At 56.7% G+C, this 17,301-nt stretch overlaps 1 protein-coding gene across 1 annotated transcript in view; it reads right to left on the bottom strand.

Moving 5' to 3' along the window:
• Ubash3b (ubiquitin associated and SH3 domain containing B) overlaps positions 1–17,019 on the bottom strand; it is a 74,534-nt gene extending 57,515 nt beyond the window's left edge. The window contains exon 1 of the mRNA XM_048344020.1: positions 16,880–17,019. Within this exon, the coding sequence (XP_048199977.1) occupies positions 16,880–17,004 (125 nt within the window). The 5' untranslated portion in view covers positions 17,005–17,019. The remainder of the gene's footprint in view (positions 1–16,879) is intronic.
• Positions 17,020–17,301: the final 282 nt, after the last annotated feature.

Below are 17,301 nucleotides of genomic sequence, written 5' to 3'. Positions count from 1 at the left end.
ATTCTCACCGGCACCCACTTATCCTCCCTCCTGGGCCCTCCCGTCGTGTGTGTGTGTGTGTGTGTGTGTGCGCGCGCATGCACGCGCAGGCGTTTCCCTAAGCAAAGCATTCTCCTCTTTCTACAGCTCTGAATCAGCCTGTTGTTCCGCATTCTCCTAAGCCACGCCCCCCCCACTTGTTGCAAGGCCGAGAGAAAACGTACCAGCCCTACGCCTGCACAGAGTGACTCGTGAACCGTCCTTGCCAGGGCTGACACGAAGGACATGGAGGAAGCAGCAGCACAGAAGCCCATAGCTGCTCTGAGCTGGCACGAGTAGGGGGGCTCGGATGGAAAAGGCAGGCAGAAGCCCAGCTCCAAGAGCTGAGGTCGGCCCTGCCCTCCACGGGCCCTGGGACCGAGCCGTCACGCTGCCATTCTGGTTTCCTCAGCAGTTAAGATGGGGGGGGGGGAGGGCTGGGCTGGCTACATTCATAACCCAGCTCTACCACGGACTGCATATGCAACGTCTGTCTCTTTGCTCCTCCGTTCTCGGTGCTCAGCTGGAGGTGAGGGAATGTGTTTCCGGAGCCAACGTGAGCACCGGAGGTAGAAACGTGAGTCCCCTTCCACAAGAGATCCTCATTCGACCTGCTGTAAGCCTATGCCAGGCCTGTGGACAGCTCCGTTCCCAGTCATTTTACAGGGCTGCGTAGTTCTTCTCCTAAGCAGTGACTATCAAGGCCTTGTAAGCCTTCCTTCCTCAAGCCGCCGATGGACGGCTGAACTTGGATAAGAAGATAGGAACAAGGGTGAGAGGGGACGGCTCGAAGAAGAGGGGAACCGGGATTTAGAATCCCAGCTCCCTCTGTCCCCGGCCATAAAACACACAACGTGGGTGGCAATTTTCTTCCTACCTCCACCTTCTACTTTCCCCATCTCTCGTACGGGAAAAGTCATAGATATAAAAAAAAAGTCTCTGTGGGCTGGAAAGTGTGAGTGGATTGTTAGTGACCAATTTCCTGTCACCATTTTCAGTGTGTGGCTGGAAAAGCCCAATGATCTGGTTTGAGACTAGTATTTAAATGTTTAGAGAGTCACCTCATGCTCTTGCTCAAGCCAAATTCAAACCCCACACCCCCAGTTCCCAATCTTCAAAATCAAATGGCAGCGCTGTGCGTGACGAACCAATTCCTAAAAGAGCTGTATCCGTTTTTCTTTGCTAGGCACACATTACTTACTCCACGAGAGCCGCTGGCTCCTGGGGGCCCGAGCCTGGCTGACAAAACAATGCCATAAAACACCCTGTTATTTTGACAGAGAGCACAGGGCTGGGCGGGAGGAACCCCCACCCCCACTCGCTCTGAACCAGAAATCATGCTGCTCCCCGATGTGAAAACAAGATAAGGAGCCGTGTCCATCAACAGCCTTGGCCCTCCCCTTCCACTGGGCGGCTTGCTTTCTGGGTATGCCGGACAGTCAGGAAACCGAAGGCCGCGGGGTTTACCCAGGTAAACTCGTGTTACGAGGGGTGTCAATTACAGCCCAAGGAGGCCCGGGCAGCAGCTCAGAAATACATGCAAGTATGTGTGTGTGTGTGTGTGTAAACACACATATATGTATATATACACACAGACACACACAGCGGCTTGAAGCCCTATAGAAAACCTCATTAAACCTAGCCTTCTGCCTGATTAGAAATGAGACAGTAAAACCTACTTAAGTTGGAGGGAACCAGAAGCTCAACTGTGTCTGTTCAGCGAGCTGCCAGCAGCAGTTTACACCATAAGTAGTCCTAAGTGAACGCTTCGTATTCAATTCCTTCTGGCGCGGTTGAGATGCAGGAGCGCCGCGAGGGTTCTGCGGGCGGGACTCTTCTCTGCCTTTCCTGTGCAGCCTCGCACCTGCACGGAGTCCGCTAGTGCACTAGGGGTCTACACACGACATCCCAAGTGCGTGTGCGTGTGCGTGTGTGCGCGCGCGCGTGTGCGTGTGTGTACTAGGGCTTGAACTCAAGGCCTGGGTGCTTTGTGAAGATCTGCCTTTAATCAACCAAGCCTATGTACAGCGGGCATTTCTGACCGCATTTCACAGGCGAGGAGCTCGGTGCTCGGGGGGATGAAGTGACAGGCCTGAAGCGTCATCACGGGACACGGGGCAGGCCTGGGACGCTCCAGTGTCCACCCGCCCTTGGCCACCCCTGACCTCCCGCTCACCCCGCTCGGGTCAGATCATGAAGACGGCCTTCGGGGGGCTTGGCTTAGGCGGCCTCAGGGCGCCACGAGAGCACCCGGCAAGCTCTGCCCTGCGCACAGGGCCCCGCCCGCTCCTCCTGGTCGCCTCCTGCTTCATTAAGGTTTGTGGACCAGCAAAGCCGCCGGCTGTGCTCAGCAGCGAAGGCAAAGCATGGCTCTTCATTGACTCCAGCATGCCATTGAAAACAAATCCATTTGTGGGGCAGTAGAGCGCTCGCCTAGCATGCACGAAGCCCGGGGTTCGATTCCCCAGCACCACATATATGGAAAATGGCCAGAAGGGGCGCTGTGGCTCAGGTGGCAGAGTGCTAGCCTTGAGCAAAAGGAAGCCAGGGACAGTGCTCAGGCCCTGAGTCCAAGGCCCAGGACTGGCCAAAAAAAAAAAAAATTCATTTGTAAAATATGCACACGTTGACGCTTTGGGATTTTCCTATACGCGGTGGGTGGCTACAGCAACAACGGAGGTACAAACGCTTTCCCACCAAGGTGCTAGGCCAGCAATGGAGGAGCCCGGGAAGGGCCCCGTCACGCCCTGTGGGGAGGTGGATTACCGGCACCGTTGTGATGGCGGCCGTCCCAGCTGCTCTCACTCCACACCGGGTCCCGTGTGCAAAGCCCGGGTGGCGACCCGGGCCAGCTGCCTCTAGTTTGTGCCCAGGGAAGGAGACAGACGCTGCCGGCTCCGCGGCAGGGCCCCTTCGGCAGCACAGCGGTTGGGCTGGGCTGGGCGGGGTCAGTCCCCGTGGAAAGACGTCCAGCAGGACCACCTCTGGGCCGCGGGGGGTAGGGGGTGCATGGAGGCGGCCTTGCCTTGCTCGGGGGACGCCTCCTCCAAGATGGCGTCCGTCCCCACGCCTTCCCCACCATGGCAGGCACATCTGCTTTCTGTCGGGAAGCTCACCGCTGGTGGCGGGCCGCTGGGGGAACGGCACGGGGTCTCCTCTAAGCTCAAAGACTAAACCCTGATCCACAATCCCAAAGCAGTTCGATGGGAGATGGGGAGGGGGTCGAGGGAGGGGAAAGATAATTCTCTCCGTCTCTCTCCATCGCTCCTCTCCGGCCCTCTGGTTACGGCCGTCTCAATGGCTGCATCTTCAGCCTCCCGGACGGTAGGAAGTAGGTAGGATTATTTGCTTTCGACGGCCCAGGCGGGCAGGGCCGGCCTCCCTTCCCAGGTGAGCGGATGGATCTCCGTTTCCTGCAAGGAAACTTCTTGAAGCTCTCATAGACAGACGTGGGTTGGCTCTGCCACGCTGTCTCCAGGCGCAGGGCCCGCGAGGGCGGCAAGTGCTCAGGAGCCGCTCGGGGATGGAGGAGCGAATGCACGAACCAGGAGCTCGCTCGGTGCCAGGCTGCCGACAGGGCCCGGGGCCGGGGTGGGGGTGGACGAGGGCCGAGACTCGCACGCACACAGGTTCTGAACTCCCTGCTGGCCAAGAGCAGCCCTTTGGAAACTGGAGGAGACAGTCACCCCTTCTTTCAGCACGGTCCCCCTTGCTCCGTGACCGCCCTTCCGTACAATACGACGTTGCCCCAGGGTGGGTTTTCCCTGGGGTTTGTTTGTCCCCGGAGCCCACAGACCGCACAACGTTCAGCTCACGCTTGCACTGCGCGGATGGGCAAGGGCAGTTTATTAACGCCCTCCAAGTGCCGGGGGGGGGGGGGCTGAGGCCTCCTCCCCACCCCCCCACACCTGCACCTGAACTTTGACCTCACAGCCCACTAGCTCACAGACCCCATGGTCTCCCACCAAACAGAACAGAGACTCTGTTCTCACCCTGGGCTGTGAGAGTGTCTCCACAGATCTCAGCAGAGGGGAGCCGGGATCTGAACCCTGGAACATCGAGGGTTCACCCTGCGCAACAGGCCCGGAGGCAATGACTCAACACGGAAGAGCTCTGCACACACTTCCCTGCATGGAGGCACAGACTCGACACGGAAGAGCTCTGTGCACACTTCCCTGCATGGAGGCACAGACTCGACACGGAAGAGCTCTGCGCACACTTCCCTGCACGGAGCTGCACGGAGCTGCACCGCGCTCTCTGCACACAGCAAACAGCAGCTGGGCTGCCTTGCCAGGAACATTTATTTGCCAGTACCGTGCCGGAGCTCCGCGTGTGAGCTCAAAGCTGTGATCCAGGAAGGAAAACAAACCGGCAGAGCAAAAACCCAAGGTGCTCAAACCAGAGGTTTCATGAAAAGGCTCCAGGGCAGGGAGGGAGGACTCGAGTTAGAAAACAGCTCTGCCCTAATTCCCAGTGCCCCGGCACGAACCCCTTCCACCCCAGTCCCTCCTCATCACCATGGCTGCCTGGGTCTGCAGCTGGGGAAGGGCAGGGGCTGGAAGGCACTGGAACACCGGGTGATGCCCAAAAGATGACGAAGTGGACAGGGAATGTAGCTCAGGGGTAGGGCGTGTGCTTAGCACACACAAGAAACAAGGCTGGGTTCAATTCTCAATGCACACACCTGCACCCGAGGGGATTAAGAGGCACTCACCTCCTACGCGTGCATGCGTGCGTGTGTATGTGCATGTGTACGTGCATGTGTGTGTGTGCGCGCGTGTGTATGTCAGGACTGGGGCTTGAACTCAGAGCCTGCACGTGAAATCCTAGCTACCTTGAGAAACCTGACTTAGGTAGACGTTCCCCAGGAACCTTCCTGGGGCAGAAGCAGAGACCCTGGCTCAAATATAACCATTAAAATACAGGACTGGAGGCATGGCTCGGCAGCAAGAGCACCCGCCTGGCAAGGGCTCAGCCTGAGTTCAAACCCCAGCACTATCCAAACAAAACAAGTTCTCACGTGCCGAGTCCGCTTCTCCACACCCTTGATCCAGCCGGCTGCCCAGAGCAGCCTCCGTTTACCCCAGGTCCCCGGAGTCGGCCGTGGAACCCTCACGGCATGCGTGGGACGCAGGCCACGTGGCCGGAGCTGTCCCACGGGGGCCCAACACCTGGACTGCCTCCTCTCCGCGGGACGCAGCTGGCAGCTCACAAGACAGCTGAGCCCGCTGCCTCCTTCCCAGACAGACAGACGGACGCAACCACGCAGGACGGGAGTGGCCCGGGGACGTGGCCGGGCGTCAGGGCTCAGCCTTCCACGGGTGAGCCTGGGATCTTACACTCGGGACAAGTTAAGAACTGCCGGCAACCTCCCTAATCGCCAGGCAGGGCTGAGGCCTGAGGCCCGAGGTCTGGGATGTGAGTCTCCCCACTGGCTCCCGCGGAGCCCCCATCTCCTCTTCTGTGGAGATCAAACCCAAAGCCGTTTTGCACCCAAGACAACTGCCTGTCATTGTGTTGTCTTGACAGGGTTTTACTCCACGGCCCAGGCTGGCCTGGAATTTGCTGCTCTGTCCCCTTCCTGGCCTCCTAAGTGCTGGGATTACAAGCATGCACCACCCCTCTTGGCTCAGGAAGGTGCTGGGGTTTGAACTCAGGCCTCTCTCCTGCGAAGCGGGTGCTCTATCACTTAAGCCCTCTGTCGGTCCTCCAAGGATTTGCTTTGATAAAAGATATCAATCAGCTCTATGCTCGGGAGAGGTCAGGCGGAAGGCCAGGAGTAGCATAGCTGATAATACTGTGGGCTGGAAGACAGCCATTCCACATTCGTAAACCAGCAACCTCCACCCAGCCCCTCCCCAGAATGAAGTCACACTGAGTGGCAGATGCTATTTAAACTGTCCCCTTAGGGAGATTCAAGCAGTTAAGGAGGAGACTTAGAAATACTCAAGACAAAGACATGAGTTATTATCTTATGCCTAAAGAGATGTGTAGCTCCCGCTTGCAATCCCAGCACCAGAAAGGCCCAGGCAGGAGGATCTCGAATTCAAGACCCATCTCTACTATTTAACCTTATAGCTACAATCCACGTGTGGTATCGTACTGCCCCCTTTGTATCCTGCATTTATTGTGCACCTAGAGTCAGGGTTCCTGCTATCCATGGTCTATCATTATCTCATTTAATAACAGTAATAAGCCCTCCTTGACCTTCAGAGAAGAGGTGAGGCGAGCCAGCAACAGTGGGCTCATGACTTTAATATCCTAGCTACTCAGGAGGCTGAGATCTAGACGATCATGGATTGACGGTAGCCTAGGCAAAAAATCTACAAGACTCCATCTCCAAAATAACCAGCGAAATGCTGGCCTGGAGGCATGGCTCAAGTGGTAGAGCACTGGCCATGCACAAGAAAGCTGAGCGAGGCCACAAGCCTCTCACACAGAGGAAGGGAGGGAGGGCTAGGAGGACCTCACATCTCATTCGAAGGGAAATAGGAATTTGAAGGTGCTTTCACTGACTGCAATGTGTGCTACACAAACCATCCAAGGCCCCTCACTGGAGCCGCAGGGGCCGGAGCAGAGCCATGGCAGTGTGGCCAGCAGCAGCGGCCGGACATTGAAACAGGTAGTTGGTAGGCACTGGGTGTTGGGACCCCACCCCCACCCCCCACTACAACCCAGTGTCTGTCCTGACAGTTGTCAGCTGATATGGATAGTGTACGTACACACACGTACACACACACACACACGCGCGCGCGTGCTCTTCCACAGAGATACCATCACTGCAACTCCAGATGTTGTCACTAAACAGCCAACCACGCCATAGTGCGCAGGCCCAGAAACAGACACAAACCAAGGGCCAGTCAGGTTGCCCTCTTGTCCCCCAGGCTGCGTAAGCTGGGGACACCCCAGTGTTTCCTGGACCTCAAGTTTCCTCTTTCTGTTGCTCTGCATGCTCATTAGACACCAGCCACATGTCAGTACTGTGGGCGCTGGCTATAAACCTCAACTCCACACCCGATGTCATGGCACACATGCCTGTAATCCCAGCACTTGCGAGGCTGGGAGAGTGAGCCAGAGCTCAGCGCAGATGGGGCTGGGGTCAGGGGTCAGAGGGTGTGTTCCAACCAGGGATGGGAGGGGGAGGGGGAGGGTAGATTCCAGATGCAGGCCTGTAACACAGAGTCGCCTGGCCTCCGAACTAGAGCACCGGGCTGGCTTACGCACTGCGCACTGCGTCTGGGGCAAGTCCTTACAGCAGCATGCAGAAGCGACCCCAGGGCCCCAGGAACATCTCGGCGTGCATTTCACAGACCCGCTCGCGTTTCACAGAGGCTGGGCGCTGATACTCCACGACTCGCACTGCACTTCCCCAAAGAGGCAGAGAACACGGGAAGTGTTCGTTTTGGTGGATCTCTCTGCTTGGGGGCCCACCATGCCCTCCCCATGACCAGACTGAGGCCAAGCACCACCCAGGAGCAGTGGCTCACAGAGCCGGGAGAGCCACCCCAAGTCCCCAGGGCCCAGGGCGGCTAGCAGCCTCGTTCTGAGTCATCCAACCTTTAGAAGTAACTCAGCCGAAGCCACATCCTCAGCCGGGCACCAGTGGCCGACGCCTGCCAGTCTTAGCTGCTATATTCAAAATTGTAGCTTCTCTTCTTTTCTCTTTTTTCAGACCTGGGGTTTGAACTCAGGAACTTGTACTCAGGAGGCTAGCACTCTACCACCAGAGCCAAACCTTCATCCCAGCTTCTCCTTGGTTATTTTGGAGATGAGGTCCAGCTAACTTTTCTCCTGAGGCTGGCCTCCAATGGTAATAATCCTCCAGATCTCAGCCTTCGGTGTAGCTAGGATTCCAGGCATAAACCTCCAGCACCCAGCTACAGCTACGTTCCACTATGGGTGCAGAGCCTGAGGGTAATGTTATATGGTGCTTTGAGTGCTTCTGTGATTAGGCCATGGCCTCTGTCGTGGGGTTGGCTGTGGAATTTTCCACTGGGGGGGATGTGTGGCAGTGCTCAAATTGGAGAATTCTTGAATGGGGCAGTGGACATGGAGGCAGAATTCTCAGCAACCCTGCTACCTGGTCCAGGGACAAGGTCCCTCCAGCCAGACCTCAGTGCAGGGCAAGCGTGGCGTGGTCTCTGGGCAGCTGCATGGCCAGCTCCCCCTGTGCACGCTGCAGCTGATAGCTCTCAGCTTCCCACTTGGCGGGGAAACAGCCCAGGGCCGTGCACAAGGATGTATACGCTTCCGGAAGGACAGCTAGTGTTACACACGCAGCGGGTACACGCACAGAGCCAAGAGAGTGGCTTAATCACGAAGGTGGCTGGGAGGAAAGCTTGTTCCCAGAGCTCAGGGCCTCTCTCTCTCTCGCCCTGCTTGCACTCACTCCTATTTTGCGAGAAAGCACATTAGGCACCAATTTGGAAATTATTCTAATGCACAGTTGCTCACGGACACCCCACCGCCGTAATTGCTGCCTATCTTCTTCCCTTTCCATTTATTTTTCTCTCCCGCATATCAACAGTCCCGAAGGGTTCTCGTGAAAGGCAGCAGAAAAGAAGTCGACAATAAAACACCGTAAAAAACCAGACCAGGGCCAGACAAGACAAATACTCCGGAAGTGAAAAGGCACACGCGACGTCACGGAAACCAACGCCCTTGCCGTGCTCAGTCCTGGCATCGCCACGGCCACCTGGGCGACCATGGGGGTGGCGACCTTCATTCGACCCCCCGACACTCCGGAGGGAAAGGACAATATCCCCAAAGCATAGGTAAGACTGGCTAGCTCCCATAGTCTCAAACCCTGGGCCCACCTGGGGGTGGGGGTGGGGGTGGGGGCAGGCAGACTCAGAGCTTATCAATTCAGGCCTAGCAAGCACGTAAGCGCTACTACCTAGTCAAGAGGGCCGAAGGGGAACTGGCGTGGCCACCTGAGCAGGTGGCTGAGGTCAGGGCGTAGGGTGCCTAGCCCGACCGTCATTTCTTCCTCCTGAGGAAGGGCGTTGTGTACACAAGAGTGCAGACGCTGTCAGGGCCGCTGTGTCACAGGCACTGCCCTACACTTCATCTTCACACATGCTGGGGGACAGAGCCTGGCCCAGAGTCATGAACAAGAGGGATGGAGCCACGAGAAAGGCACTTCCTAAAATGTGCCCTGAGACCCTGCCCAGGACTGCCTCAAAGAAGAATTAGCAGAGATTCTCCCAGAAGACCCCGGGGCATTCCCCAGTGGTCCCTAGGGAATCTTCCCATGGAAAAGGCACTCTCTGTCCCCAGGAGGACCGCAGAGATCATCCTTGGCATTGACGCTGTGTCCTGCTTGGGGCTATACCCACCACAGGGCAGAGGGGCTTCATTCTCACTCTTTCTCTCTCTCTCTCATAAACACACACACCAGGACTCAAGTCTGACACTATTTTTCTATTTGAGACTGATCAGAAGTCAGGCAGATGGTGCCCCCTTTGAATTCATAAACTCAGCCATTTATTACGGCTCACTTGGCCAGCACTGGCTCTACTCTATGTCTTTCTCCCTACCCTGGCACCAAAACCAGAGGAGCAAGACTGGGGGCCGGGTGTTCTTCCATCACTTAGGTGTTTAATCTTCTGCCCCTGCTTCCTCATCCCATGTTCAGTGCCTGAGACTTGATAGTGACTCCGCTTTATCACCTCTAAAAGTGGTCTAAAAAACCTAAGGTATTAATAGAAATTAGGGCATAACTGGGAATTTTCCTCGTGTGCAGGGGGTCCTAATGCCTCCAGCACATTCAGACAGCTCAAGGTCAACTGAAAGAGACACACGACTGAAACACACAGAATCAAAAGTGGTGTGCTGAAGGAAAGAAACCAGTAGCTGCCAGAGTGTATTGCCTGCACCATGCTGCTTCTAGCAAGTCTGGAAAGATGCAAACCCGTCTGTAGTGACAGAGGCTAGACAGGGCTCCAGGTGGAGAGGGGACGGTGGCAAGGGGACACGGGAAAATGTCCGGGGACAATGGATGCGCTGAATCACATTCATTTGTTCCAACACAGCTGTCTTTAGGTATGTTCAATGTGCCATATGGAAGTTACCATTCAATAAGCCTAAGAAAGCATGCTCAGGCCTTCCTCCCTTCTTCTGGCTCCCTCCCTCCCCTTCTCTTTCTTTCGCATGTTTTTCCAGAGTTTGAAATTAGACCCTCAATGCTTTCTCAGCTGGCATTCTACCACTTGAGCCATAGCTACAGCCCTGATCCTTTCTTCCTTCCTTCCTTCCTTCCTTCCTTCCTTCCTTCCTTCCTTCCTTCCTTCCTCCCTCCCTCTCTCTTTCTTTCTTTTTTTGGCTGTGAATTGAGATCCTCTGGATTTCAGCCTCCTGAGAACTGGGACTATTGGTGTCTTTCCTTTTCAACTGGGATCTCTAATGTAACTAGACCATTCATTTCATTTGCAGTTTTAGCCTGAGGGTCTTAACACTCCCTATCCCCCCCCACCCCCGCCAGCCCACACACTGTCAGTGCTAACTATCTATATGATCATGGCCAAATCCCGGCACCCTCAAGTCTCCTTTCAAAACGAGGCACGCATACTGTGCACAGACAGACTGCAGGACAGCATTGAATGCACTGAACTGCTGCAGGGACAAGGACACTGTTGCAGCTCATAGAGTAGTGGCTCCCCTGCCCCACCCACCTGTAAGAGCCCTTCAGCTCCTGTGGGGCTGGCTTTGTATTTTCCATCCAAGGGGCTCCTGGGAAAGCAGGCCCAGGCCCAGGCGCAGGCCCAGGCCCAGGCCCGAACCAGCTCCATTTCAGAGTTACAGGATTCACCTGAGCGCTCTCAGGGGCTCCCAAGTCTGCCAACAGGTCAGCTGCAGAAACCAGACACTCTAATTCATGGCTCTGCAGGTTGCTTCTGGGCTCCTCCGGGCAGAGCCGGCTTTGCGCTGCCTTTATCTGTGGGCAGTGAGGCATGGAAAACCGCTCCGTGTCCAAAGCCAAGTTGACGGCATTCATTCCAGCAATTTCCCTCTGCCACCACCTCGCTCCTCAACTAGCAAAGACTCAAATACTCTTGGAGGAAAACAACTCTGTCCACTTCACGCGGCTGCCTCCCCCACCTTGCCGCCCGCCCTCCTTCCCGTGCAGGGTAAGAATGCCATAGTGGGGTCCAGTGTCAGGCTTCCAGGTTTAATTTCACCAAGTCATTCCCCCCTGTTGTCTTCACAGAGCCCCTTAGGTGAACAGGACAGGTTCTGCCACACGCTTGAACTCATGAGGACACTGGGGAAAAGGCTTTCAATGGCTCCACCCATCAGGAATCCCCGGAGGTCGCCATCAGGAAAGTCAAGATTCAAGGCCATCCCATGTAAACAGTAATCTCAGCCGGTGACTAGCCTGGTGTGACAATACGTGTGTGAAATCACAGGTATACAGGACGTGCAAATGGGAGAGTCACAGTCCAGTCTTACAGAAAGCAAGACTCTACTTGGGAAGATGGGCAGAAGGATACCATACAGGGCTTGGGAGTAGCTTCAAGGATACAGCACCCGCCTGGCAGGTGCGAGGCCCCCGTGTTCAAACCCCAGTAACTCTTTCAATGAAACCTTCAAGCATCCACTGACCCCTGGAGCTTTCCTTCCCGTGATTATTGTAATCAGTGTTACTATCGCAATGATGAGAAAGATGATGACGAGAAAGAGGAAGAGGAGGAGGAGAGGTGGCGGGCTGGAGTTGAACCCTGGGCCTCGTGCACTCTAGGCGAATGTTCAACCACTGAACTACACCCACCGCCTCCAAGATTATTCTGATGGCTTCTCTCAAACATTGGGAACCCTACGAGAGCCATCTGCAGTAGACCAAGTTCCAGCCACAAGGGACCTTACAACAAAACACAACAAAATAAATAATAAAGAGTGGGTTGAGGTGGTGTCAGCACAGAGAGCCACAGAGAGCAGCAGGGGTGGCTGGTGCCCGCCTGGCGCGGTCTTGTGTGTAAGGATAGCTCCTGCCAGCTCCCGGGGCTGCCCGCCCAGTCCCCAGGCCGCCTCTTCCCCAGGGCCTGGCCCCAGGCTCCTTGCACCTTCCTGTTCCTTCTCCAGCCTCCGGGGCCTAGAGGAAGCTAGACTTCTATTTTTAGCGATATTGGCACACCGCCATGTTAATGAGCAGTGAAAGGGAAGGGAAAGGAAAGGCTCTCGGGACCCCTTGAACATCTCCTTCCTGCTGGATCTCTGGCACACATCATTCCTTCATTCAATCTGTCTGTCTCTGCCTGCCTATCTCTCCACTTTTCCATCCTCCTCTTCCTGCAAGTATTTTCTGCAGCAGTGTTGAAGTTTGACCGAAGTTTCTCCCAGGAGGCCAGCCCCCAGCTCCAGAGAAGTGAGAAGCCAAACCCCAGGTGTCCCGGCTTGTGATCACCCTAGCACAGGAGGTGGGGTGTTCAGATTTGTCAGGCAGTTGGCAAACATGGCTTCGCTGTACCTGCTCCCCTGGGAGGTCTCTGGCAAGGAGGAGGCCCTCGGGGGCCTTGAAGTGCCTTTTCAAGATGGCAGAGCTGGAATCGGAGCCTTGCTCTGGTCAGCCCTCTCCCAGCCACCCAGATCCTGTGTGTGCCTGTGCTGATTCCTGAGGCTTGAACTCAGGGCCTAGGCACTGTCTCTCAGCTTCTTTTGCTCAAGGCAAGAGCTCTATCATTTGAGCCACCACTCCACGTCCAGCCATTTTGCTGGCTAATTGGAGATAAGTGTCTTACACACTTTCCTGCCTGAGCTGGCTTTCAACTGTGATCCTCAGATCTCAACCTCCTGAATAGCTAGGATTACAGGTGTGAGCCACCTAGCAAAGTGTCTCTTCTGGTTGCTGCACCCCCAGGGGAAACCCAGAACCAGGGGCTGCTTCCCCATCATGAGGGCCCAGCTCCAAACACCGGCCTGTCCTTTCCTGGGACACCTGGGTCTGTCCTGCTCGGTGCTCCGCATCCTCATCTTGTTCCCGCCTGCAGGCCTACCTTGTGAGAAAGGAGCCTTCTCGGCCTCCGAGCCGGAGGCCCTCCTCAACTCCAAAAGGAAGCCGCCCCTCACCTCACTGAGTGCAGCGATGAAGAAGACCACCACCACAAAGGCCTTCCGGATGCCCAAGCAAGATTAGAAGACCGGAAGAAAGATGTGGCATAGTTGGAGAGCAGAACTAGATCAGATGACTCCAAGAGCCCCAGAAGCTTCTAGGCAGGATCACAGACAGAGGAGGCTGGTAGCGATAGGGTGCTTGTCCAGTGTGTACAGGTCCGCAGTTCGATCCCCACCACCATGAAAATAAACAAATAAAAGAAAGTGAAAAGTCCAATCTCCACCCTGCCAAACCTTCTCTTTGGTAAGAAAGGGCAGCATCGAGAGTCTGAATATTCCCCAAACACTGGCCACATCCTCACCCCTCCAATCTGCGAAAGTGATTCACATGGTAAAGAGAGACCTTTGCAGGTGTGACTGAGTATCTTGAGATGGGGAGATTATCCTATATTACCCAAGTAGGCCCTAATTGTAGTCGTAGGAACATTTATACAGGGTGGAATACTAGTCAGTCATAAGAAAAAAAAAATCTTGTAATTAGTGATCACAGGCTAAAACTGGAGGTCATTGTGTTAAGTGAAATAAGCCAGCACTGAAAGGACAAGGATTGCATGACCTCACTCTCGAGGTATCTAAAAACGGTTGATCTCATAGGCGCGGGGAGGCAAATGGAGCTTATCAGAGCCCAGGGCAGTAGGGAGAAGGGAGCGCAGAGGGAAGGCTGATCAATGTGTGCCCAGCTACAATCAGATAGGAGCGAGAGCTTCTGCTCTTCCACTGCAGATAACCACGAGGCTCCAAACTGGAAGAATGGATTCCCACTCTTTTTTAACCATTAAAAAATGCTGAGTAAAGCCAGACATGGTGGGACATGCCACGAATCCCAGCAGTATAGAGACCGAGGCAAGAGGATCATAAGGTCAAGGCTAGTTTGGGCTACAGATGGAGTTCAAGGCTATGCTGCATAGTGAGACCCCCACCAAAAACAAAGCAACAAGAACAAACCCCCCCCCCACCACCACCAAAAACAAAGCAACAAGAACAAACCCCACCACCACCACCACCAAAAACAAAGCAACAAGAACAAACCCCACCACCACCACCACCAAAAACAAAGCAACAAGAACAACAACAAACCCCACCACCAACAACAAAAAACAAAAGAGGTGGGGGGAGAAAAGAAATGATACATAGCTGAATATAAAGATACAGGCTTGTAATCCCAGCCCTGGGAAAGCTGAAGCAATTAGGTCAAGAGTGCAAGTTCAGCCTGGGCTATAGTGGGACTCAAGAAATGAGGAGGGGAAAAAAAAGAAGAAAACTAGCAAATATGAGGTTCTGTGATATATATACTGTGTATTTATATAATTTAATGCATCACATGATACATATCATATATAGGATAACACACTATGTAATATATAAGTATATATAATACATATCATATATAATATGTATGTAATTAATATACAATAGATATTACATATCAATACACTGGGATTTGAACTCAGAGTCTAGCAAAAGTGCTCTACCACTTGGGCCACAGCACCACTTTTGGCTTTTCCTACATATGTGGTGCTGAGGAATCAAACCCAGGGCTTCATGTATACGAGGCGAGCACTTTACCACTAGGCCACATTCCCAGCCCAACTCAGGGACTTTTTATCTAACTGGCCTTGAACACCTTCACCCTTCTAACCTCAGCCTCCCAAGTAGCTAGGATTATAGGCAAGAGCCACCATGCTGGGCTAGACACCTTGATTTCAGCCCTGAGAGGCTGATCTCGCGTGTGTGGGCTCTGGAACTGTGAGAGAATGCACTTGTTGACGGAAGCCACCCAGTATGTCGCCATTTATTACAGCAGCTGATGACACTTGAAGAGTGCCCACTGTGTGCTACGAACAGCCCCATGCGTTTCTCCACAGCAACGCGGGCGCATCTTGGCCCTAAACGTGCAGCCCCCATGGTCTGTGTTTGAATCCCAGCTTCATTAGTTACTACAGTGACCTTAAGCAAGTTATGAAGTTATGTAAGTTCTCCACAAACCTCAGTTTCCCCACTCACAAAAGAGGCCCAGGGTGGTGGCCCCCGAGGTGTGTTATGTGTGGAGCGGCAGAATGGATCATGACGATGAAATCAAGGCCTGGACTAGGAAGTGGTAAGAACTCGGTAAGTGCTAGCTACCGTGAGGTCTCGGGAGTCAAAGGAGCCAAGCACACTCGCCCGTTGGGACCTGGACCAGGCCCCTGGAATCCACAGGGAGGACAAGGCTCCCGCAAGGCCCATACAGAGAAAGACAGCAGGCTCCGGAGCCCAGGGAAGTCATTTCTTCCCTTAATTAGGCAATTTAAGTTCTTCATGTTGACCTCATTGCAGAAAAGGCAGAGGCCTGGGATTTCACTCGCTAATTCTACCTCTGTCCCTCCACGGCTCAGGAGGAGGCTCTGCACACTATCAACTTCAGGACGGAGCCACACCCAACTCGCCCCTGAGCAGCCCCCATCGCCTGCTCCCCGTGCTTCTGGGCATCCAGAAGCCCCCGGGCTTGGAACTCACTTCAACACACTGTGGCCAGCACCACTCCCGCCTGGCAGCCTGGGTGAAATACTACATTAGGGCGTTCGCTCCAATTCTGCGGTTATGATCTGGGCATGGTTGGTTTGTGCCTGTGAGTCTAGCTAGCTACCAGGAGGCTGAGGTCGGAAGCTCACAGTTCCACTTAAACACCTAAAAGCCGGAAGTGGAACTGTGCCTCAAGTGGTAGAGCGCCAACCTTGAGCAAAGAAGCCAAGCGAGAGCACCGAGGCCCTGTACCCGCATTTACACAACCCAACAAAAGGGCTATGACCAAAGTAGTAAAGAAGAAAGGAGGTTCACCAGGGGCAGTGGGGCAGATACCCAGAATCACCACAACTGGGGGGAAAAAAGGAGCAGAAAGGAGATTCCATTCCCTGGGCCCTACTGGAGGAAACCTGCCAACTCTGCAGTCCGAGTGATGTCACTGAGAGAAGCAAAGCGCCCAGGGGGGCCAGGCCTGGCATGGGCACCTGAGCGCGTAGGGGCTCACCGAGGGAGGAGGGCCAACCGGCACGCCCCCAGGCCTGCCCAGTCCCGGGGTTGGGGTCCGGCAGGGTCCGAGGGTGCCTGCTGCTGTCTGCTGCCGGGTGCTGGCGATCAGGCCTCCCTCCCTCATCCCAGCCCAGCAGGCTGCCCCCGGAGCCACCAGCGCCCCCTCCTCACTCCGGCGCACCCCGGGATCTCGCGCTGCTGGCAGCCCTAGCTCCCCAGGGGGTCGCCCCTCCGCCCCGCTGCGCCTCGCCAGCCCCGGAGCGCGGCGACACAGGCGCGGCCCGCCCCTGCTCCCCGGGAGGGAGGCCGGACCCGAGCACCCCCACGGGGCGCCGGCCCGGCTCCCCTCCGCCCTTCCCCGGCCACCCGTGCGGCTCCCCACCGCCGAGGGCCCCGACGCCGAGTCCTCCGGGGACCCCGCCCCCCCGGGACGCCGCTCCCGGGGCCTGGGGGCGCGCGCCACGGAACCGCTCCGATCCACCCGCGGGGCGCGGGCCCCCACCCGGGACGGGCGCCCCGCCCGACGCCCGGGCCCACTCCCCAGCCCCAGGCGCCTGCCCCGCCCCCGGCCGAGCCCCCAGCCGGGCGCCCCCGCGCGGGCCGCAGTCGCGCCCGGCCGCTCCCCCCCCCCCCGTCCCCCCGCCCCGTCCCCCCCCCCAGGTCGCGGGCGGCGGGGAGGGCGCGCCCTCCGAGGCCGGCGCGGGGCGGCGCGCGCCGGGGGCCGCGTCGGGCCGGCACTTACGCGCGGGCGCGGGGGAAGCCCATGGAGAGCAGCACGTCCAGGGCCGAGCCGTGCTTGACGGTGCCGGGGCGCTGGCGGCTCCTCCGCGGGGCGACTCTGCCGTACAGCTCCTCGCGCGCGGCCATGCCGGGCGGGCGCTGCTGGGGCGGCCGCGCGGAGCCGGGCTCAGCGGCCGGCCATCGCCGCGGGGACGGGCGCGGGGGCCCGGGGGCCCGGGCGGCCGGGCGGGGACCCGGGCCGGGGGGCGGCGCCCCGAGCGTCCCCCGCGCGGAGGCTGCGGCGCGGCCCGGCGCCGCCCCCGAAGCCCGACGCCCGCGGGCGGCTGCTGCGGGCCCCGCGCTCCGCCGGCCGGGCCCCGGCCCCAGCGCTGCGCCCGCGCCCGCCCCGCGTCCTCCGCCCGCCGCCGTCCGCGCGCCGCCGTC

Source organism: Perognathus longimembris, chromosome 3, assembly GCF_023159225.1.
Source record: "Perognathus longimembris pacificus isolate PPM17 chromosome 3, ASM2315922v1, whole genome shotgun sequence".
In the NCBI taxonomy this organism is placed as follows: Eukaryota; Metazoa; Chordata; class Mammalia; order Rodentia; family Heteromyidae; genus Perognathus; species Perognathus longimembris.
This window is presented reverse-complemented; position numbering and strand designations above follow the sequence as displayed.